At 37.9% G+C, this 23,005-nt stretch overlaps 1 protein-coding gene across 4 annotated transcripts in view; it reads right to left on the bottom strand.

The window, feature by feature from the left end:
- Window positions 1-23,005, bottom strand: part of ENPP3 (ectonucleotide pyrophosphatase/phosphodiesterase 3) — a 70,450-nt gene that overhangs the window by 34,934 nt on the left and 12,511 nt on the right. For 2 of the 4 annotated variants that reach the window (XM_015819805.1, XM_015819807.1), the window contains 6 exons: window positions 18,813-18,891; window positions 16,344-16,466; window positions 15,168-15,293; window positions 12,702-12,762; window positions 4,178-4,275; window positions 3,503-3,582 (listed from right to left, as the gene is read on the bottom strand). In XM_015819805.1, the coding sequence (XP_015675291.1) occupies window positions 3,503-3,582; window positions 4,178-4,275; window positions 12,702-12,762; window positions 15,168-15,293; window positions 16,344-16,466; window positions 18,813-18,891 (567 nt within the window). The remainder of the gene's footprint in view (window positions 1-3,502; window positions 3,583-4,177; window positions 4,276-12,701; window positions 12,763-15,167; window positions 15,294-16,343; window positions 16,467-18,812; window positions 18,892-23,005) is intronic. The other 2 variants (XM_015819806.1, XM_015819808.2) reach the window with 1 other exon arrangement.

Genomic DNA, 23,005 nt, shown 5'->3' with positions numbered 1-23,005 from the left:
TACAGTAGATTATAAAAATCATATATAAAGACAAGAACTATACAAAATTGGACTGTTTGGATTTTGAGTTCTGGCCAGCTTGACAAGGCTAATTATAGAGACTATGGCACTTATGACAGATTAATTGAAAGGGGGAAATAACATGGATATGATATATTCATTCTATCCATCCAAAAATGATAGAAAACCACACTTAATATCTACTCTTGAAGGATTCAGCCGGAAAGATCAAAGACTCTAGAAGCAACATTTCAAGACAAGACAAATACTTTCCAAGAAGAAATTTATGCAATGCTACAACAGATACAAATCACAATAGCTTTAAATCATGAGGAGATTAAACATAACTTTGATAACATAAATGAATACACTTCTAACTTAAATTTACAATAAAAAAACATTCAAAGAATGATGGTAAAGAATGAACAAACAAATCAGATAACAGAATGTGTATTAGAAAAAATGACTTAATTGGCGAAGCCACAAATAAAGGGAATTATAACTTAATATAAACAAGAAAAAATTCACAAGATTTGATACAACAATAAATATGGAAAAGATGCCTTATGCATTAAGACGTCAAAATAAACCTGAGAAGAAAAAAGACTTAACAAAATGGACACTGCCAGGAGAATCACTGTTTGGGAGATAAAAAGCATACATCTTACGTATTAGGTATCCTCTACGCCTAACAACAACTATGAAAATACAAGAACTGTTTGACAAGTCGAAAATATTAATTTGGAAAACAATTTGGCAAAGGAAGAAGATTAGAGACAAGCTTAAGAGACTTGACTCGCCCTACCAGATGGAATATTATACGAGCAACACTTGTTTGAAAATGGCTAAATAAACAAATAACTTTGGCTATAAAGGGGCTTTAGAATAAGTGGGATAAGAGATATAAGTAATATAGTATTTTTTGATAAGATACAAAAGGTAAAAATATTGGGATGATGAAAATGAAGTAAAAGTTTGAACTTTAAAGACAAATTAAGTTTGAAAAGATTTAGGACTAAGGAATCACTGAAATATTGAGGGGAAATTAGGCTTAATAAGAACTTTGGAAAAAGGATATATAGCAATTCAATCAATTTTTACAAATAGAAGTGAAATATAAATTGATTAGAAAAGATATTATAGGTAGATGTTATGATAGATAAGTAGTATAGTATTTCTATAATATATGAAATATGAAAATACTGGGATGATATATTTAAGTGGAAAATTTGGATATTTAGATGTTAATTACTGAGAAAATTATGATTGATAATAATTGTTTGAATGTTATGGAGAAATTGAGCTTAAACAAGATTTATGAAAATAAGATATATAGTGAATCAATAAGATGACTTTTATGAAAATAACATAAGTTGATAAGAAAAAATGCTATATATGGACGCAATTATTGTTGGTATAAATATAGAAGAAAATGTTTTTATTTAATCATTTATACATGGAAAATATCAAATATCAAAAATTATATTTGTTTCATGCTGAAGAAGAAGAATACTATTGGGAGAAGAGAGGATCAAGGAAATATATTATCAATTGATATACTAATTATAGAAATATAAAAATTATTATTGACTGTTAATTAACTATTATTGATTGTATATTTTTTTAAAAAAAAAATCATGAACCAAGACAACACGCTGTACACCAGGCACTAAGGTTGCTATTGTAAAAAATCAATAAAACTCTTACAAAAAAAAAGGACAGTGGTTTAGGCACTAAAATTTGGTTGTTTACAATTATATTGTGAGAAAATCAGCAATTTCTGTTAGGCATTCTATACCTAAGATCCTTTGTCTTAATATTAATTTTGCTTGATCTTGCTTTCATAGTAAAGGTATGGTAATCTTGGCTTACATAAGAAGACATAACTGGAAAAGCCATAATGACTCAGTTTCTTTTGGTTAGTCATTTCCCAAAAAGATTTGAAATTTTCTACAAACATAAATGAGTCAGTCCACTAAGACTGTGGTATAGTTTTAGCTAGTAAGTGGAAAATATCTTTTTTTATATTGGAGGTTGAATTCAAGTTTATTGATTATAGCTTCCTATCAAAGTACTGCTGGTAATACATAAAATGCTTCTCAAAAAATTGTTTGAATTCTTTCTAAGTTAATCACATTATCTATTCCCAGTTGAGCCCCATGTAGCAGTAATTCTCAGGCTTTAGCTGCAAAAAACTTAATTGCAGCAGGGATAAACTGTGCTCTTCTGGAAAAATAATATTTGAACAGCTGATGCAGATATCTGCGCATTATGAGATAAATACTCTAGATGCACATTTCTGCTTCCTGAAGTCTGAAAAATTATCCCTAAAAATCTAATGCTCTTAATCCGCTCAGTGGATTGCCCACCTAAATTCCAACATCTCTTTGGCATTTGGCAAAAGAGAGAATCTTGGAATAATTTATTATTGGCTCTTCCTCTATACAATAATGCTAGACGGATATCAAAGTTTTTTTAAGGCTAATGGAAGTCAGTACTGGTGCCAAGGATACTCTATGCATGAATAGCATGGAGTAATAAATTGATATGTCTGTGGGCTAATTTAGGAGGACAAAAGGTAAAGTTATTTAAGTGAGAAACTGATCAATTCATATAGTAATTGAATAAAACTGGAGACAATACACTGTCTAAGTCCCCTCCTTACTGCTATTTCCTTTATGATATGTCCTTGATTACTATACCTGATCTTCAATTTGGTATTCTCATATATTTTAATGAGCAGCAAAAGTAGACATTTGATTATAGAGTATTCTTTAATTTATGCCACCATTTAGATCTAGATAATGTGTTGAAAGCTGACCTAAAGTCAATAAATTACCTGCAGAAAAAAAAATCTGCATATTTTGGAGCATACTTAGAAAGCACAAATGATTGGTGACCAACACTTAATTTGCAAGTAGGCCTGCCTGGATAGAGCAAAGAAAAAAAGTAATTGCTAATGATACAAAGAATCTTGAGGGCTAGGAGAAGTTGTGTAAAACAGTTGTCGCATGTTTGTATTTCAGCAAACTGATGCTTTGTGAATGACTACAAGCCAGAGTGGAAGACATTTTTTTGAAAGGAATCATATTATCTCAGCATTCAAAATGTGCTCTCTGGGGGCATCTCCCGATCTGATTCTCTCTGGATGTGTTCAGCTACAGAAAGGGTTACAAGAGGTATCTCTTCCCATACTACACAAATACACTTCAAGAGCATCCCAACTGTTGTTTCCTATAAAAAATAATTTCAAAGTCACTCAGACCACCAACTTTTCATAGATGGAATTTAGAGAGATGAAAAAGCTTGTGATTTCAACTGATTCTTCTTTGCTGCTGCTTTTAGTTTGCTTTGTGTTTGTTTTGTTTTTTGCACTGGGTGTTTGATTTTTAGGAGGAAATTTATATATTGTTTGATTTCTTATTATTGAAGGGCAGGGAGCAAGTCATATCATAGAATAGCAAATAAAATGTAGTTGATAAATGGTAGAGCAAGTACTTACTGTAGCAATAGTGTAGTGGTTTACAAAGGTTTTGGTTGGATAAACTGCCCTCATGTATTTGGCATGAGTCCCACAAGTTTCTAAAATCAAATATGATATATAAAATGAGAACTTCCCATTTTTATATCAATCTCCCTTCACCCTTGCTTTAGTCAAAACATGTCAATCCAATTTAAAAAGGAGAAGAAATTTTAGCACAAATTTATATGAGTATTTCCTGGAAGCATTCCCCCCACCCCAGGAATATCAATAAGCAGAATCAGTCCTTAAACAAAGGGTATTAGATGTGGAAATCAGGATGAAATAAGCCAGGGGTCTTCAAATTTGGCAATTTTAAGACTTGTGGACTTCAACTCCCAGAATTCTTTAGCCAGCCCTGGCTGGCTGAGGAATTCTGGAAGTTGAAGTCCACAAGTCTTAAAATTGCCAAGTTTGAAAACCCCTGAACTAAGCCAACTTCCATTCAATGCAATTATAGGAAATCAGTTCAACTGCTCTAGGAAGGAAAGGAATGATCAGATGGAATATCTTACGTAGGACACTCCATCCTGTGAAAGTTTGTTGCATCTTTCAGTTGCAGAACGTTATCACTCATTATAAATCTTCTTAAAATAGTTTCCTTACTTGCAGGAAGTTATTCAATATAAATATTCTTAAAATAAATAGCTTACTTACTAAGCTTATTAATATTGGGCATTAAACTATCCCAGGTTTCCAAATATCCAGCCCTAAAGCCATCCATTGAAAAAAGAATAAGTGGGGACTGTTCAAACCTAGAAGAAATCACAACATACATAATTTACTTTGTGTTAGCAGCATTATAGCAATTACTTGTAAAAAAACATAATTTCCAAAAAATATTGTATACATTTCAATTTGGGATATTTGTGTGCTGAGTGTACGGTGGGGCTCGTCATAATTCAGCAGCATAATGGTTGACACCTCATTCCTTTACTATAAGGATATGTGTCATCCTGTAGATTTTCACACCCACACACTGAGTGAGAGACAGACAGAGAGAGAGAGAGTGAGTGAGAGAGTGAGAGAGAGAGAGAGAGAGAGAGAGAGAGAGAGAGAGACAGACAGACAGACAGACAGACAGACAGACAGACAGACAGACCCCTTAGGATTTCCTTGATTTCAGGAGTACAGTATTTTGATATAAGATGTAAAAGAATTTAAAGTAATCGTGAATTTCACACTGGAAGCCAATCAGAACACACCACTCCAGCTGGAATAAACACTAGATCGAGCTGTGTTTCGTCTCTTTAATTCCCTGGGAAGAAAATGTGCCTGAAAAAAGATACAGTGCTGAAAGCTACAGTGCTGAAAGCACAACAAAACTTTATAAAAGCAAACAAAAAGAGAGAAGGAAGCCTAAGGCCAGGTTACCCTGTAAACACAGGGAATAAAAATATTCAGATTGTAATGGTTTCATAATTAGCTACATTGCTCTTTTAACGATCAGTCTAATCAGAAACAGGAATCAGGTTTATAGCTTTGCAGAAGTCTGTTGATCAAGGAGCAGCTTCCTGTGCATTCTGACAACTTGGTAGAGTCCAAAGTTTACAAATATGCTGAATATGGAAAAGTGGGTGAGCAATTAGATGAAAAATTTAAATTGCTACTGGTGATGAGCCAGTAGTAAAACTCATGCATACATAATAATGAAGAGAACTTGAGATTGGATACAATGAGTGAAAAGTGAAATTTTGCTGCAAAAGACCTTTTTATACTCCATCTTCCCTAACATGAATTAAACTTTGTTTGCATTGTGAGAGTTGAAGTTCAACATTTCTGGAGACCACAAGCTGGGAACCAGCTAGGAAATTATTTACCCTTCACTATATAATCCACTTCCTTATTATGCCACAAGTGATTTATCCTTTTAAGAACTATCAACATAGCTTAGAAAATGTGATCCCTGCCCTGCCATCACAAGGTATAAGGGCAATAATGCATTTATATAGTCATATGTTCAATTGACAAAATCTTAAAAGACGATGCAGTAAAAGTGCTACACTCAATTTGCCAGCGTATTTGGAAAACTCAACAGTGGCCACAGGATTGGAAAAGGTCAGTTTACATTCCAATTCCAAAGAAAGGCAATGCCAAAGAATGTTCAAACTATCGCACCATTGCAGTCATTTCACATGGAAGTAAAGTTATGCTTAAAATCCTACAAGCTAGACTCCAGCAGTATGTGGATCGAGAACTTCCAGAAGTACAGGGAGGATTTCAAAGAGGCAGAGGAACTAGATCAAATTGCCAACATATGCTGTATCGTGGAGAAAGCTAGGGAGTTTCAGAAAAACATCTACTTCTGCTTCATTGACTATGCTAAAGCCTTTGATTGTGTGGATCACAACAAATTGTGGCAAGTTCTTAAAGAGATGGGAGTACCAGACCATCTTATTTGTCTCTTGAGAAACCTATATGTGGGTCAAGAAGCAACAGAGAGAGAAGATGGNTATTTTAGAGTTATAGTAAGTTTATACTTGTTTATTGTATGAATGGATAGCTTTGGATAGATTAAAATTATTTTGTAATTATTCCTGGGTTTAGCTCTGGGAAGTCCGGGGGGGGAGGGGGGAAAAGGATAAAAATATATAAAAATTGATGTGTTTATTAATTATTCTGGAAGTATATTTATGAGGATGATCCTGGCTGCTACCCCAAACTGCTTCTGGTTGGTGCTTGAGAAAGAGGTTGGGAAGTAGGGAGTGGAAGGAGGAAGGTGGAGTGGTTGAGAGTCTAGAGGGAGGAAGGCTTGGTAGGTGAAAGAGGGGGAAGCGGAGAGGGGGCAGCCGGGATCACCCGTAAAATATCTTTTCTTTTGTGTATTGATGTTTTGTATTTATATGCATCAAGTTTATGTTTATACTGGCTTGAAACTCAACATTAAGAAAACCAAGATCATGGCATCTGGCCTTCTCAATTCCTGGCAAATAGATGGGGAAGAAATGGAGGTAGTGACAGATTTTATCTTCCTGGGCTCCAAGATCACCGCAGATGGGGACTGCAGCCAAGAAATTAAAAGACGCTTGCTCCTGGGGAGGAAAGCTATGGCAAATCTAGACAGCATACTAAAAAGCAGAGACATCACCCTGCCAATAAAAGTATGTATAGTCAAGGCCATGGTTTTCCCAGTTGCAATGTATGGCTGTGAAAGTTGGACCATAAGAAAGGCTGAGCCCCAAAGAATTGAGGCCTTTGAACTATGGTGCTGGAGAAGACTCCTGCGAGTCCCTTGGACTGCAAGGCGATCAAACCGGTCAGTCCTAGAGGAGATCAACCCTGACTGCTCTTTAGAAGGCCAGATCCTGAAGTTGAAACTCAAGTACTTTGGCCACCTAATGAGAAGGAAGGACTCACTGGAGAAGAGCCTAATGCTGGGAAAGATTGAGGGCAATAGAAGAAGGGGATGATAGAGAATGAGGTGGATGGATGGAGTCACTGAAGCAGTAGGCGTGAGCTTAAATGGACTGGTAGAGGACAGGAAGATGGTAGAGGACAGGAAGGCCTGGAGGAACATTGTCCATGGGGTTGGGATGGGTCGGACACGACTTCGTAACTAACAACAAATGTTCAATTGAAACCTCCTCAATCTCGCAGATGTTCAAATATATCTGCATGTCCGGAATCTATTGGTTTATCATTAAAAACAAGCTCTACTGGAAGAGGCACATGTTATTAAAGTTCAATAGCCATTTCTTCCAAGCTGATTACATCTCAGTTTAAGATTCAAACTAAATATTGCATGCAAATGAATATGGTACTTTAGACAGAGAGATTTAAAATAGATAATAGAAGAGTGGCTCAGAATTCTGGCTTTTTTCTGTAATTCTCTCTCCCAAAGCTGTTTGTCCTTCCAGAAGAATCAAAACAAATCTTTGCAATGCTATTTAAAGAGACAGTGTGCCCTGTGCTAAACTTCTTCAGTAAAATACCATTCTTGCTTTTGGTTTTGTAGTTTTGTACATAGCCTTGTTAATATTTTAATATTTATGGTTTTAATTGTAAGCTACCCAGAGATGTGAGTGAGTGAGATAGGCTATATATACATTAAATTAAATTAAATTAAATTAAGTGACTAAATAAATTCTTACAAACTAGAATCGTGTATAAACATTGGAAAGGAACACATGGGATCTATGCTCAGAGTGAGGGTAGCAGTCTGATTCATCTCTCTTAAAGCAACCTAAGAATACTTTCTCATCTCTTCATATTATGGACAATGCTGTCCAACCGGGAGTGGAATTCACAATTGGGTTTTTATTTAAAGGGAGTTTTTGCCAAGCCTGCCAATAACAATACAAGGGTAACAATACAGTGCTAGGCTAGGATCAAGAAGTTCCCAACTGAACTTCTGAAACCATTATACTGACCTTTAGACTAGGCTGCTTTCCCTTCACTCCCCCCAAAAAAAGTAAAAGGGAGAAGGTGATAATAGTCCTAATTCTCCCCCAGACAATGTTGGGAAACTCCAGCGAGGCAGGGAGGAGGGTTCAAGCAGGTAAGTAGTCCTTGTACAGTGGCAAGAGGCATAAGTCTGACACCCCCGCCCCAACTAAATCCCATGAAACCTTATCTGGTTGTTCCCAAGGGAAGGCAAGCAGTCTGAGGAGAAATTTGTAAAATACTGTAGATAGAACATAATCAAGTCACTGACTTGACCTTTCAAGAGTAGATCTGGCTACTTGTGCCTGATACACAAGCAGGGTATAAATGTTCTGAATATAGCTGTTCCAGTTTTGATGTGATGCATAAGATCAATCTCATGCATTGTTCTCAAAGAGGAAAAATCAAGAGGAAATTTACTAGCGCACGTGCAAAGGGAAGCAATGAAGGTGTGGTCCATTGTTCCAGTTTTGAAGTGATGCGGTATTGTTTTAAAAGGATTGTTTTAAAAGAGGGAAGCCAAGAGACACAATTTCCCAGAACACATACAAAAGGAAGCATTGAAAGTTGGATCAACTCAAAACAAACTGGGGAAAATGAAAGCAAACAGCAGAAACGTTTTCATAATTACAGCCCAGAACAAGACAGAACAGGTGACAGAGCACTCAACTTTCAGGCTACCTTCTCGTTGCTTCCTACCTCCTATCAGCTTCCCTGCAGGTATTTGTGCACTGGGTGCAAATCATGGCAGGAACAAAGTCAATGTTTATATGGCTCAACTTCTGCTTGCTTCCCTGTGAGCCAGGAGCTGCACAGTTAGAATGCTGACTGAAGTGGAAGCCAAGGCAGGGACAGTTTTTATGAGAATAGATGGCAGTGGAAGGGGTGGGGGAGATAGGAGTATCATTAGAGGCATTATTCATGACGTGTTGAATGTTCCATTTTAATAAAGTCTGCATAATAATGGCAAGTTTAATATTTTTATAATAATAATAATAATAATAATAATAATAATAATAATAATAATAATAATAATAATAATAATAATAATAATAATAATAATAATAATAATAATAATAATAGTAAAGTTGGAAGGGACCTTGAAGGTCATCTAGTCCAACCCCCTGCTCAGGCAGGAAACCCTATACCATTTCGGACAAATGGCTGTCCAGTCTCTNACATATGCTGTATCGTGGAGAAAGCTAGGGAGTTTCAGAAAAACATCTACTTCTGCTTCATTGACTATGCTAAAGCCTTTGATTGTGTGGATCACAACAAATTGTGGCAAGTTCTTAAAGAGATGGGAGTACCAGACCATCTTATTTGTCTCTTGAGAAACCTATATGTGGGTCAAGAAGCAACAGAGAGAGAAGATGGGGGTGGGGGGTGGGGGGTTATTGATTGTTTATTGTGTTTATGTATGATTGTTTTTTTTATGATGGGGAAAAATAAATAAAATTTTCAAAAAAAAAAAAAAAAGATTTCTGGCTTTTTTCTGTAATTCTCTCTCCCAAAGCTGTTTGTCCTTCCAGAAGAATCAAAACAAATCTTTGCAATGCTATTTAAAGAGACAGTGTGCCCTGTGCTAAACTTCTTCAGTAAAATACCATTCTTGCTTTTGGTTTTGTAGTTTTGTACATAGTCTTGTTAATATTTTAATATTTATGGTTTTAATTGTAAGCTACCCAGAGATGTGAGTGAGTGAGATAGGCTATATATACATTAAATTAAATTAAATTAAATTAAGTGACTAAATAAATTCTTACAAACTAGAATCGTGTATAAACATTGGAAAGGAACACATGGGATCTATGCTCAGAGTGAGGGTAGCAGTCTGATTCATCTCTCTTAAAGCAACCTAAGAATACTTTCTCATCTCTTCATATTATGGACAATGTTGTCCAACCGGGAGTGGAATTCACAATTGGGTTTTTATTTAAAGGGAGTTTTTGCCAAGCCTGCCAATAACAATACAAGGGTAACAATACAGTGCTAGGCTAGGATCAAGAAGTTCCCAACTGAACTTCTGAAACCATTATACTGACCTTTAGACTAGGCTGCTTTCCCTTCACTCCCCCCCAAAAAAGTAAAAGGGAGAAGGTGATAATAGTCCTAATTCTCCCCCAGACAATGTTGGGAAACTCCAGCGAGGCATAAGTCTGACACCCCCACCCCAACTAAATCCCATGAAACCTTATCTGGTTGTTCCCAAGGGAAGGCAAGCAGTCTGAGGAGAAATTTGTAAAATACTGTAGATAGAACATAATCAAGTCACTGACTTGACCTTTCACGAGTGGATCTGGCTACTTGTGCTTGATACACAAGCAGGGTATAAATGTTCTGAATATAGCTGTTCCAGTTTTGATGTGATGCATTAAGATCAATCTCATGCATTGTTCTCAAAGAGGAAAAATCAAGAGGCAATTTACTAGCGCACGTGCAAAGGGAAGCAATGAAGGTGTGGTCCATTGTTCCAGTTTTGACGTGATGCGGTATTGTTTTAAAAGGATTGTTTTAAAAGAGGGAAGCCAAGAGACACAATTTCCCAGAACACATACAAAAGGAAGCATTGAAAGTTGGATCAACTCAAAACAAACTGGGGAAAATGAAAGCAAACAGCAGAAACGTTTTCATAATTACAGCCCAGAACAAGACAGAACAGGTGACAGAGCACTCAACTTTCAGGCTACCTTCTCGTTGCTTCCTACCTCCTATCAGCTTCCCTGCAGGTATTTGTGCACTGGGTGCAAATCATGGCAGGAAGAAAGTCAATGTTTATATGGCTCAACTTCTGCTTGCTTCCCTGTGAGCCAGGAGCTGCACAGTTAGAATGCTGACTGAAGTGGAAGCCAAGGCAGGGGCAGTTTTTATGAGAATAGATGGCAGTGGAAGGGGTGGGGGGGAATAGGAGTATCATTAGAGGCATTATTCATGACGTGTTGAATGTTCCATTTTAATAAAGGCTGCATAATAATGGCAAGTTTAATATTTTTAATATGTTAACAATCACTGTAACATGAAGGTTGTCATATGTTGATATTACCGTCCTCATTCTTAAGACATTAAAATTAAACATATAAGTAATATATTGCTCAATACACAGACAGAACATTAGTTTTCTTGCTAGTTCTCTATATCACATTTCATTATTCTTTCCCCAAAGCAAGTAGTGTTGAGGGCTTTGTAGTGTGGATAACAGTATGGAATATTGATTAAAGAGTAGGATCCAGAACAATGTTTCTCAACCCAGTTTCTCAATGTTTCTCAAGCAGTGTTCCAATATCTCAGGGGCTGCCACAAAGAAGAGAGAGTCAAGCTATTCTCCAAAGCGCCTGAAGGCAGGACAAGAAGCAATGGATGGAAACTAATCAAGGAGAGAAGCAACCTAGAACTAAGGAGAAACTGCCTCACAGTTAGAACAATTAACCAGTGGAACAACCTGCCTCCAGAAGCTGTGAATGCTCCAACACTGGAAGTTTTTAAGAAGAGACTGGACAGCCATTTGTCTGAAATGGTATAGGGTTTCTGCCTGAGCAGGGGGTTGGACTCGATGACCTCCAAGATCCCTTCCAACTTTATTATTATTAATATTATTATTATTATTATTATTATTATTGTTGTTGTTGTTGTTGTTAGTAGTAGTATTATTAACTGCAGCAACTTTGAGATAGTTGAACTTCAGTTGTAGGCGGAGTGATTCTGGAAGTTGAAATCACTCCTCTTGAAGTTGCTGAGGATGAGAAATACTGATCTTGAAGATCCCCTGTCACCATAGGAGTTTTCTGGGTGATTTTGGGCTGGTCACTCTCAGCCCAATCTACTATGTTACAAGGTTATTGCTGTGGGGGGGGGAGCAGGATGTAGGAGCATTTATATGTGTTATTTGTATTTATATATACAATGCACATATATGTATTTATATGTGCTTTAGGAAAACCAGGATATAATAATAAATACTTTTATGAACAAAACAGAATTCTGTTGATGGCTTATAATATGTGGGAACTAAAATGGTTAAGCAATTATTCATTGAACTGGAACATATGAAGAAATTCCAGTAAAGGATTACCAAGTGAGAGGACAGGCCACAACAGAAATGAGTATATTTATGTAAAAGAAAAAAAATGGACAGAAAAGCAGATAAGTGAATAAAGGACAGGAAGAAATTAAATCAGTTTATTATAGTTGAACTCAGCTGAACTGAGTTTTTTTTTTATTGTAAGCTACCCAGAATCATTAAGGTGAGATGGGTGATGCAGTAATTTGTTGAATAAGCAAGTAAAATAGGGCTGGAGCCTATTTGCACAAGTAAAAGACAGTGAAGATATTCTACCTCCACCCCAGCAAAAATATCAGTGATAGTAAAGCAAGTCAATGACTTAGTCAAAGGTTTTGCCTGCCGCAGACATCACTGATGGATATAATATCCTTGTTCTGATCACGGCTTGTGTATATAAATTCACAGAGGTAACTGTCAACTATTGCTCGGTAACTCTAAACCTAAACTAACCTGTTTGGCAGGGGGGCGGGAGAACATAATTTATCTAATTGATCAGTGCATGAAACTCATTGAAGGGCAGGAACATCTTGGCAGTCAATCAAGATCCCCAAATGCTTTCTCTGATGTCACTTCCTGAAGTACCGTGGTCTGCCTGTATCTCATATGCAGGCCTCTAAACATTTGTATCCGTTTGAAATAAGGTTTATCAATAAAAGAAACAGAACTTTCACTACTTACTTATGAAGCAAAGCAACCCTGTTTTCTTAATCTGCTTGTTAAACCTGCATACTGACTTACCCTGCTGGACACTGAGTAGCACTAGGAGAGGCACACTTATCTTTCAGCCATGATGTTTCTCCTGAAAAACACATATGAGACGATAGATCTTAATTGCAGGCTTTTAGATTAAAAAGAGACAAAGAGGTAGTTATCTTGTTTTATCTTTAGGAAACTTCAATCAGAATAAAGCTGGAAGGGACCTTGGAGGTCTTCTAGTCCGACCCCCTGCTCAAGCAAGAGACCCTATACCATTTCAGACAAGTGGTTGTCCAGTCTTTTCTTAAAAACTTCCAGCGATGAAGCAAGCTGTAAAGTGGTACTAATGCTTCACGTTCATTCATTCATTCATTCATTTATTCAATTTGTATCCCGCCCACGTGATACAAATTTGTATCCCGCCCACGTGATTTTGATTCTATGCCTTTGTTTATGCAATCAAGGATTGCATTAGCTTTTTTGGTGGCTGCTGTGCGCTGCTGGCTCATAGTCAAGTGATCATCCACTAGGACTCCACAGACTCACAGTTTCTGTTTTTGAGCCACGTTTCACCTAATCTGTACTTGTACCTGCCTAAGTGTTAAACCTTGCTTTTCTCCACATTAAATTTCATGTTGTTGGATAGGGCCCATTGTTCAAGTATGTCAAGATCTTTTGGGATCCTGAGCTTGTCTTCTGGAGTGTTGACTATATATGCCAGCTTAGTGTCATCTGCAAATTTGATGACTCCTCTTCTATTCCCTCATCTAAGTCATTTATGAAGATATTGAAGAGTACTGGGCCTAACATGGGACCCTGTGGTACCCTACTGCTTACTTCCCTCCATGTAGATGTAGTACCACTAAGGACTACTCATTGAGTACAGTTTGTCAGCCAGTTACAAATCCATCTAGTGGTGATACTGTCTATATCCCACATTTTTCTAGTTTTACTTTAAGTTAAATGAATGAATACAAATGAGTTAAGTCCAGAGATGCACAATATATTCTGTTAGCTGTATGGTTAGGAAATTAAGCAAACAAATTTGTTTCTGAGAAAAAAAAGATGGTATGAATATGCTTGGCTAAACCTTGCTGTAACCCAGATGGTTGCAGTACAATTGAGATAAAGTAAAGAGATTAAATCTGATGCAAACTGGCAGGAGATTGCCAGAAGGAAGTTAACTTGGGTGTTAAAAATCTGGTTATGCTGATCTGTAATTAAAAACCTGAGGAAATAGGATCCTTAAGGTAAATGGAGTTAATTATTAAGGGGAACAAATGGAAGATGCTGGTGGATAGCTTGGAGTCATTAAGAAAATCAGAACTGGGAGCCTCATGCAAGAGAAAAAAATTGTGTTCCCAAACTGAAAAGTCTTAAGGAACAGAAACAAATGTGGAACTATGTACAGACAGACATCTACATATAGAAGCATACATATAGACTAAGAAATCAATGCAAAATAGTTCTAAAATTACTCAGGAAGAGCTAAAACCACAGAATCTTGGAAATCTGAGCATCCTTCCCCTCTCCCTTTCTCTCACTCTCAATGTCTAAGTTAGGAAGGAGCATGACTGAGACTTTTACTCAAATTACTTTCTTGGAAGGGGGTCAAGCCTCACTTGTCTGATCATTGCCTTGGTAGCAGCTCTTCCTTCTGACCATTTCCTAGGCCTTCTACATATATAGGGAAGACTGGAGAAGAACAGATAAAGTTTAGTTTGGCCAGCAACAGCTAGAAAAAAGATAAGGTTATCCTAGAAACCTTTTTATCTTAAGGATATAAAAGAAATGCAAAACAAAGCTTCGAATTAAGGAGAGAGGAAAAAAACTACTCATGAATAAGCAAAAGATAAAAGTGACAACATAATTTTCTTCCCCTCCACCACCTTGCCCAACTGTTCCACTCCCTGCAATTGACAAGAAAGATAAAGCATCTTTAATGGAAGATTCAGACTTCCTGAATCTTGCAATCTCAAAAGTTCAGACTTCCTGAATCTTGCAAGACTTTAAATCAATATTTCTCAAATTTGGCAGCTTTAAGATTTCAACTCCCAGAATTCTCTAGCCAGCACAGCTTTAAATGGATCTGGCAACATGTTACTTCCCTCAGGCATTGGGATATGTTACGATGTCCCCATCACACGTAAGTATCTATTTCAATTAATGTACATCTGTATTCTCAATTATATGCAATGTGATCCTTATTTTTTAAATCTGTACACCATCCAAGTTCATTATTGAGTTGGACAGCCTTACAAATCTAAATTATAAATACATAAATACAAAACCACTAAGGAGCATTTTGGAGGTAATGATAATTGGATAGTCATCTTTAAAACTTTAAAGAATTTAAAAAGTTTTGTATTTTGTGTCAGATCCCACTTGCATTATTATCAAAGAACAATTCCCAAATGTAGCCTTATAATGTTTGTTTAATGCCCTCATTTTTTTCTGAAAATGTTCCTGATAATATATTAAAATGCTTTGTCAAAAAGCCAATCTCACCTTTGCAAATGCTTTTGTAGTCTGTACAGCAATCTTTTTTTTCCAAGCAGTCTTCAGAACAGGAGCATAATACATTGGCTATTCGCTTCTCACCACAACGTAATTTACTACAAGACCAACTCTGAGCTATAAAAATGGAAATTATATATCATTATATATACATACACCTCTGTACAGAAAACCCAGATGAAAATGCAAGAAAAGCAACCTTGGAAATAGAATTCCATGAGAAAGCATGAGTATTTCTAAAAATATGTTCTCAAAGGTAGATTCATATGCCTATACATGTGCATTAATGATCATATATCTTTCAGATGTTTTCTTCCTGTCTGATGGATAGTTTGATTTCTTCTTAAACATGGGCATGGAAGGTCTTTGCTCTTCAGCAATATTATACATAAAATGCACATTCATCTGATTTCTACATGATAGTGGCATAAATTCTAGTCCCACCTTAGACATGAAAACCAGCTGGGTGACTTTGAGCCAGTCACTCTTTCTCAGCCCAATTCACCACACAGGGTTGTTGTTGTTGTTGTGGGGAAAATAGGAGGAGGAAGGAGGTTTACATATGTTTGCCATCTTGAGCTATTTATAAAAATAGTAAAGGCAAGATAAAAGAATATAAAATAAATTATGGGACTTGCACGTTGCTATAATTTATTCTGTATTGGAAGGTATATTTATTACTACACTTTGGGAATCCAAAAGGATGGCTGAGAAAGTTTACATGGGGCAGAATCCAGTCTTACCTATGGGGAGGCTTTGGAAAATCATCTTCCAATTTGCAGAGCAGACAGAGCAATTAAAAATAAGTCATAACATATAACGTACCTTGTCATATTAAACTATGCAGAGTTTCATTTACTACAGTGTGATTTTTTTTGTATATATTTAATTCTCTTGAAAATAACACATTCTGTAAAACTTCATGCAATTGTTTGAAATGGTATGGACACTGGACATCTGATTCAATTGAACAGTCATCAACCTCATCACTTGATCTAACCAAAGCATGCATAAAATCAATGCCTACTGATTTCCCTACAGAAAGGAAATTTTAGTTTCTGCTCCATCGATTAAGATTAATCATGTCTGGAGAAGTAGAATGGTCCATTTGCTTTGAAAAATCGTCATTCTAAGATGAAATTAGCTGATTGGGAAAGTTGCGCGTACTTGGTAGCACACAAGTATCCTCATAATCCGAGCAGCAAGCTTGGCGTTCTGTACACTTGTCATCACAACTACAGCCCGACGTCATTTTATTGAATGTCTCATTACATCTGTATCTGCAGCTCACTGGATAAACAATTAAAGAGAAATTTAAAAAGAGGTAGACAATTATTTCCGTAAAGCACCCAAACATCATACTCTCTCTCTCTCTCTCTCTGTCTGTCTGTCTGTCTGTCTGTCTGTCTGTCTGTCTGTCTCTCTCTCTCTCTCTCTCTCTCTGTGTGTGTGTGTGTGTGTGTGTGTGTAGAGAGAGAGAGGAAAAAATACCACTTTCATTTCAGACACTATCTATTGAGTTGACTCTATCAGAAGCTCCACACATCAACTGCAGCATAGGACACTTCTTCATGTTTTATGCAATGAATTATATGAATTCCAACTCTGCCAGTAGCACCAGAACATAAAAATAGGGAAATTAGTCACTTCTCTATCACTTTTCTTTAATGTCCAAGGTTATCTTGAATCACCAGTGTACTTAGGAATTAATTTTCATATCTCACTTAAAGTTAATCTTTTCATGCCTCATCAATAAGCACACCAATGCAATTAAGTGGTTACAGGCAGAGTGATATCTGTGCAGACCTAGCTAATAAACAGCCAAATTTATATTATATGTATGACTCCAGCTATCTTTTGAAGGCCTAATTGTATCCGTGTCTTTAGACTATCCCTCACTGGCATGAAACCAGGAACAATAATATAAATATGAAATTCACTTGATTTGAAAATCTACTGGGACTGAATTTAACCTTAAACTAGACTGACTAGACTTTATTTTTGGAGACTTCTGCATCCCACTTTTAATGCATTACACACAATCAGTGTAGGCCAGAGCACAGTCATACTTCACCAGTGAAAAAAGTAAAAATCTCTAACTTCTTTTCAGTTTACTCAAGGGACCTTAGCATGAGATGCTATGATTCACTCTTGATGCATGTACAGACCAAGGAGCTGAAATAGGCATGGTCACATTTTCTGAATAGTCCCTGGAAGGCTATCTTGAGTTTCTTTCTATAACTTTATTCTCTTCCTCCTTTATGTATTCTAGGAATATTAATCCTACCCTATCCTTTAGATTTAGATAGGATACTAAGGCTAAATCAAATGTGACAAAGGAGATTCATCTATCTACCTGTCTGCTTGTCTGTCTATCCTCTCTTGCTTAAATTTCATCAAGAACATTGCAGCATCAGGAGATGAGATGGAAATAGAGCATTCCATCAACCATGCTAAGAAGCAAAATCAGTTTTTTCAGCAGAATAGTTCTGTTTCCCATCTCTTCTTTATCAAGCATTTTGTGTACCTTATTCATCTGTAGCAACTTCCTCTAACAACTTGTACTGTACTTCTTAATCAGAGCTCTTAATCTAATGAACACTTTAAATCATTTTAACTGCAGTGCTCATTACTCTATGACTTGTTACTATAATTAAAGGACTATCTAGTGTTCAATTCCAGTTTAGTGCTAAAAGACCACATAAAACAGTAAGAGCTTTGGAGTTGCAAATTACCAAGAAAACTGAGTAGGCAATTGCCTATTGTCAAACTCTGATGGCTTGTGTTGAATTTCTACTTAAATTGCAGTTATTATTTCTATGCATTATCAAACAACAGTGTCTGAGTGATCTTGTCTGGGCTCAGATGCTAAGCAGAGTTTTGCATAGTTAATACAGAAGACTACAGGAAATCCAGGACTAGAAAGTTGGGGGAAAAACCATTGGAAAAAGACTCTTGTCCCCATAAAAGTAATCAGGACCCAAAAGCATTTTAATTTGTTCATATTTTTTATTAATCTATGTCTCTGTATTTAAATTAGCATATGGAAAATATATGTGAATGTCTGTTTCCACACAAAAATCAATGTACCATGGCTTGCATTACTTAACCAATCTTAACTGATGTCTAGATTTTTTTCTAACAAGATTTATTGAAAGGGAGTGGGGACATTACTGTACAGAAATCCCACAATTATCTCTTATGTTATTGAGACAGAGGCTTTTTCAGTCTTTTACTCTTGATCTCTGTGTGAATTCGTAAAGAAGCTGCTGTCTTAGTTGGTGCATAAAGACTGCCCATGTGGCGAATCTCTCTCAAGCTTTCAGTTCAGAAAGCTGAAACTGAAACTTTCATGTAAAAATTGGGATGGGCTAAATCTCAGAGCTAAAATAGGCCTGGGAAATAAAATGAAATAATAAAATAAAATAAAATAAAACCTAGAAGTCAGTGGCAAATGATGTCAATAGTGTTGTCAAGAAGAAGAACACGTAGACATATGAATATTATCAGCACGAGTTAAGCTTGAATCAAAGGAATATTTATGTGAAAAAGGCTAGGTTTAACTTAAATACAGGTATATCAACTCAGTGACATGGCCTTTTCTTAACTGTTTTGGTTCAGTTGAAGTAAACATACCTTGTGGTTGCACAGATTTCTTCAGTCCAAGCCCTAAACCTAGTCCAAGGGCTACAGCCACCAAAGAAATGAAAAGAACCTATTAACAACAGGAAGAATAAATTAAAAATACAGCATGTTGTACTTACATTGTCAACAAGAAAAACAATTAAAAGAAACAATACATGTTCAACGTCACGTTCCTTAGAATCAAAAGGAGATATTTCCATAACTCTACAACATTCAGAAGTTGAAAAATATCTTAAAAGAATACAAACGAGGAACTCAAAATTGATTGCCCTTGCATGTTACAATGGAATATAATTTTTCATAGGTCTGAAGTAGATCAGACAGTATACCTACAAATTTTAAAAAAAACCATTTCTACTTGTTGAATGATGTATGGTACTATTTCAACTAGCAGGCAGAAATTATATTTCTGTTTTAAGTGAACAGAGGTATAGACCACAGGAATCAGGAAATTCTATTTATGGCCTTTCTCCAGTGGTACAAATATTCACAATAAATATTTCTGTTGTAGCTACCTAAGCTTAAACAAATAATATTTCCTCTTCCTATGCAAATTAAAAATAGTTATTATTTCCTGTATAAAAGAAAAGGTGTAGCCATGAATAACAACTCATCATAGTTTCAAGTGATCTATGTGATAGATCATAATGCCATTCAAAATCTGTCAAAGAACAAAGAATAAGATATACAAAAAGAACAATAAACAGCCAGTCTGTGAACTGTATCAGAGAAATGAATATATTCTGAAATGCCATAAATGACAGCTAATTCTTAGATAGGGAGGGTGAATTTGGGAGTAATTCAACTGACTATCCACTTACTCTCGGTCTTTACATTACAAAATATCAGAAGTCTTTGGAAACCTTGAGACTTCCTTCCCCATCATAAGGAAGCCAGTCTTGGATAAGCTTTCCCCAGAAATACCTCACTTTCCAGATATATTAGATTACATTTCAGCAGGGACCATGCTAGCTAAGGATGGAGGGAGATGTAAATAAAGACACCTGGAGAACCATAAGTCTAGGTAAAACTGTATCAATTCATCTATTTTTTTTCCTGCATTTTAATTTGGGTTTTCTTTTTGGTTTGAATACAATTTTATATCTACAATAATATATTATAAGTAGTCAATTCATGACCCATTAAGTCAGGCATGTCAAACTCGCAACATCACATGACGTCATGCGACATATCGTGACTTTTTCCTCATTGCCGGCAATGGGATGGGCACGGTTTCGGTGTGACGCATCCAGCCTGTGGGCCGGCAGTTTGACATGCCTGCATTAAGTCATCCTTCTTTACACATATAAGCTGCCCCTGTTTCCCCTCTCCTCATGATTCTCAGTAAAGCCCTGATAAACTCCTCCTCCTCCTCCTCTTCATAGAACTGCCTGCAACATTGCTGGGGGTTGGACTAGATGACCTCCAAGGTCCCTTCCAACATCATCATCATCATCATCATCATCATCATCATCATCATCATCATCATCATCATCATTATTATTATTATTATTATTATTATTATTATTATTATTATTATTATTATTATTATTATTATTATTATTATTTACCATGAGGAAAACTGTACCCCTGGTCTCCACTCTGGTGTATCTCCAAGGGCCTCCTCCCTCCAGAGAGGAAGAAGGCTCACCTGTCAATTACTGGTCCTCCTCCAGCCAGCCTTAACTCACCAGCAAACATCCAAATTATTCCCTCATCTATCCCTTTCCATCCACCATCATTAAACAATTTCAATTTTTGACCTCAGTTCCAAAGCAACCCAATCGTGAACTGATATCCCGGAAGGGTGGTCGATTAATCCGTATCCTCGATCTTCCTAAAACGTAGTGTGTTAGATACACAAATGTTCTTCTCGTCAGTCTTTAGTGTCAGTGTACTAACACCGATTGACCGTTTCGACGTCATCGGTGTTGAAATGTTCGTCTTGCCTACACTACCCGGGGTCTAAAAAAATAAAAAAAAAAAACAAAACCTTTAAGTTAGCCTATCTGAGATAACTTGGTTCAATTGTTGCTGTACGATGCACTGTTTTGGCCAATTGAAGGTTACATAAAAATATTCAAGAGAGTTTTAAAAAAGATTTTTTTTATTAATATCGTTGTTCAGGATCAAACAATACACTGAAACCAGGAGGTGGACTTTTTCTTTATCAAACCTGATCCTGATTATTTTTTTTCTGCAACATTTGAAAACTCAAGGCATAGCAAAACTGGGCTGCTGATTGTCTTGTTGTGAATATGCCCAGCTTTATCTTGGCAATGAAATTTCCATGCACTTGCCAAATGAATACTATGCTTTCTATTGTGGATTGACTGGATAATTCAGTTATAGGATTTGGGTGCTTTCTAAATACATAAGATTTATTTTATTTATTTATTTATTATTTATTAATTGGATTTTTACCCCGCCCTTCTCCTTACGGACTCAGGGCGGCTGACAGCCTGATAAAAACAAATACAGAAATACCCCAATTTAAAAGCATAATTAAAATGAAATATTTGATTTGGCCTGTGTCCATTTAAAATTGTTTAAAATTGTTTTTAAAACCCCACTAAAAGTCTCCCCCTAGGCCAGTCCTGCTTGTTGAAATAGCCATGTCTTAAGGGCGCGGCGGAAGGAAGGGAGATCCGGGATCACCCGGATCTCTGGGGGTAGTTCATTCCAGAGGGTGGGAGCTCCCACCGAGAAGGCCCTCCCCCTGGGAGCCACCAGCCGGCACTGTCTGGCTGACGGCACCCTGAGGAGACCCACTCTGTGGGAGCGTACCGGCCGATGGGAGGCGCTCTGAGGCAGAAGGCGGTCTCGGAGATATCCAGGTCCGATGCCATGGAGTGCTTTGAAGATGATAACCAACACCTTGAAGCGCACCCGGAAAGCCACCGGCAGCCAGTGCAGCTCGCGCAGCAACGGTGTTACATGGGAGCGACGAGTCCCTCCCAACACTGCCCGCGCGGCCGCATTCTGGACTAGCTGGAGCCTCCGAGTGCTCCTCAAGGGAAGCCCCATGTAGAGAGCATTACAGTAGTCCAGGCGGGAGGTGACGAGGGCATGGGTGACTGTGCGCAGGGCGTCCCGGTCCAGAAAAGGCCGCAACTGGTGAATCAGGCGTACCTGATAAAACGCCCCCCTGGTCACGGCCGACAACTGGTCTTCCAGTGTCAGCCGTGGGTCCAGGAGGACCCCCAGGTTGCGTACCCTCTCCGAGGGGGCCAGAATTTCGCCCCCTATAGTCAGCGATGGAGTCAGCTGACTATGCCGAGGCGCCGGCAGCCACAGCCACTCGGTCTTGGAAGGGTTGAGCCTGAGTCTGTTCCTCCCCATCCAGACCCGTACGGCCTCCAGGCAACGGGCCATCACATCAAGGGCATCGTTGGGGTGGCCTGGGGTGGAAATGTACAGCTGAGTATCATCAGCGTACTGATGGAAATCCACCCCGAAGCCATGAATGATCTCCCCCAGCGGCTTCACATAAATATTGAACAATAGGGGAGAGAGGACCGACCCTTGTGGCACCCCACAAGTTAGGGGCCTTGGGGTCGACCTCTGTCCCCCTGCCAATACAGACTGCGTACGGTCAGTGAGGAAGGAGGAGAACCACCGCATAACAGTGCCTCCCACTCCCAACTCACCCAAACGCCGCAGCATGATACCGTGGTCCACGGTGTCAAAAGCCGCTGAGAGGTCCAAAAGAACTAGGACAGAGGAATGGCCCCTGTCCCGGGCCCTCCAGAGATCATTTACCAGCGTGACCAATGCCGTTTCCGTGCTGTAACCCGGCCTGAAGCCCGACTGGAGCGGGTCCAGATAGACTGTTTCCTCCAGGTGCCGAGGGAATTGCTGCGCAACCACACTCTCAACAACCTTTGCCATAAAGCGAAGGTTGGAGACCGGGCGATAGTTAGCCAATACATCTGGGTCCAGGAGGGGCCTCACCACCGCCTCCTTTAAGGCCACGGGGAAGGTGCCCTCCCGTAGAGAAGCGTTTATAATTCCCTGGAGCCAGGCTCGTGTACCCTCCCGGGCCGCCAGTACCAGCCAGGAGGGGCACGGATCCAGTAAACATGTGGTTGCATTCAGCCTCCCCAGGATCCTGTCCACGTCCTCGGGAGCCACAGAGTCAAACTCCTCCCATATAATAGTCTCAAGACCTGCTCCCGTCTCCT

Source organism: Protobothrops mucrosquamatus, unplaced genomic scaffold (assembly GCF_001527695.2).
Source record: "Protobothrops mucrosquamatus isolate PMUCROS unplaced genomic scaffold, P.Mucros_1.0 scaffold991, whole genome shotgun sequence".
In the NCBI taxonomy this organism is placed as follows: domain Eukaryota; kingdom Metazoa; phylum Chordata; class Lepidosauria; order Squamata; family Viperidae; genus Protobothrops; species Protobothrops mucrosquamatus.
This window is presented reverse-complemented; position numbering and strand designations above follow the sequence as displayed.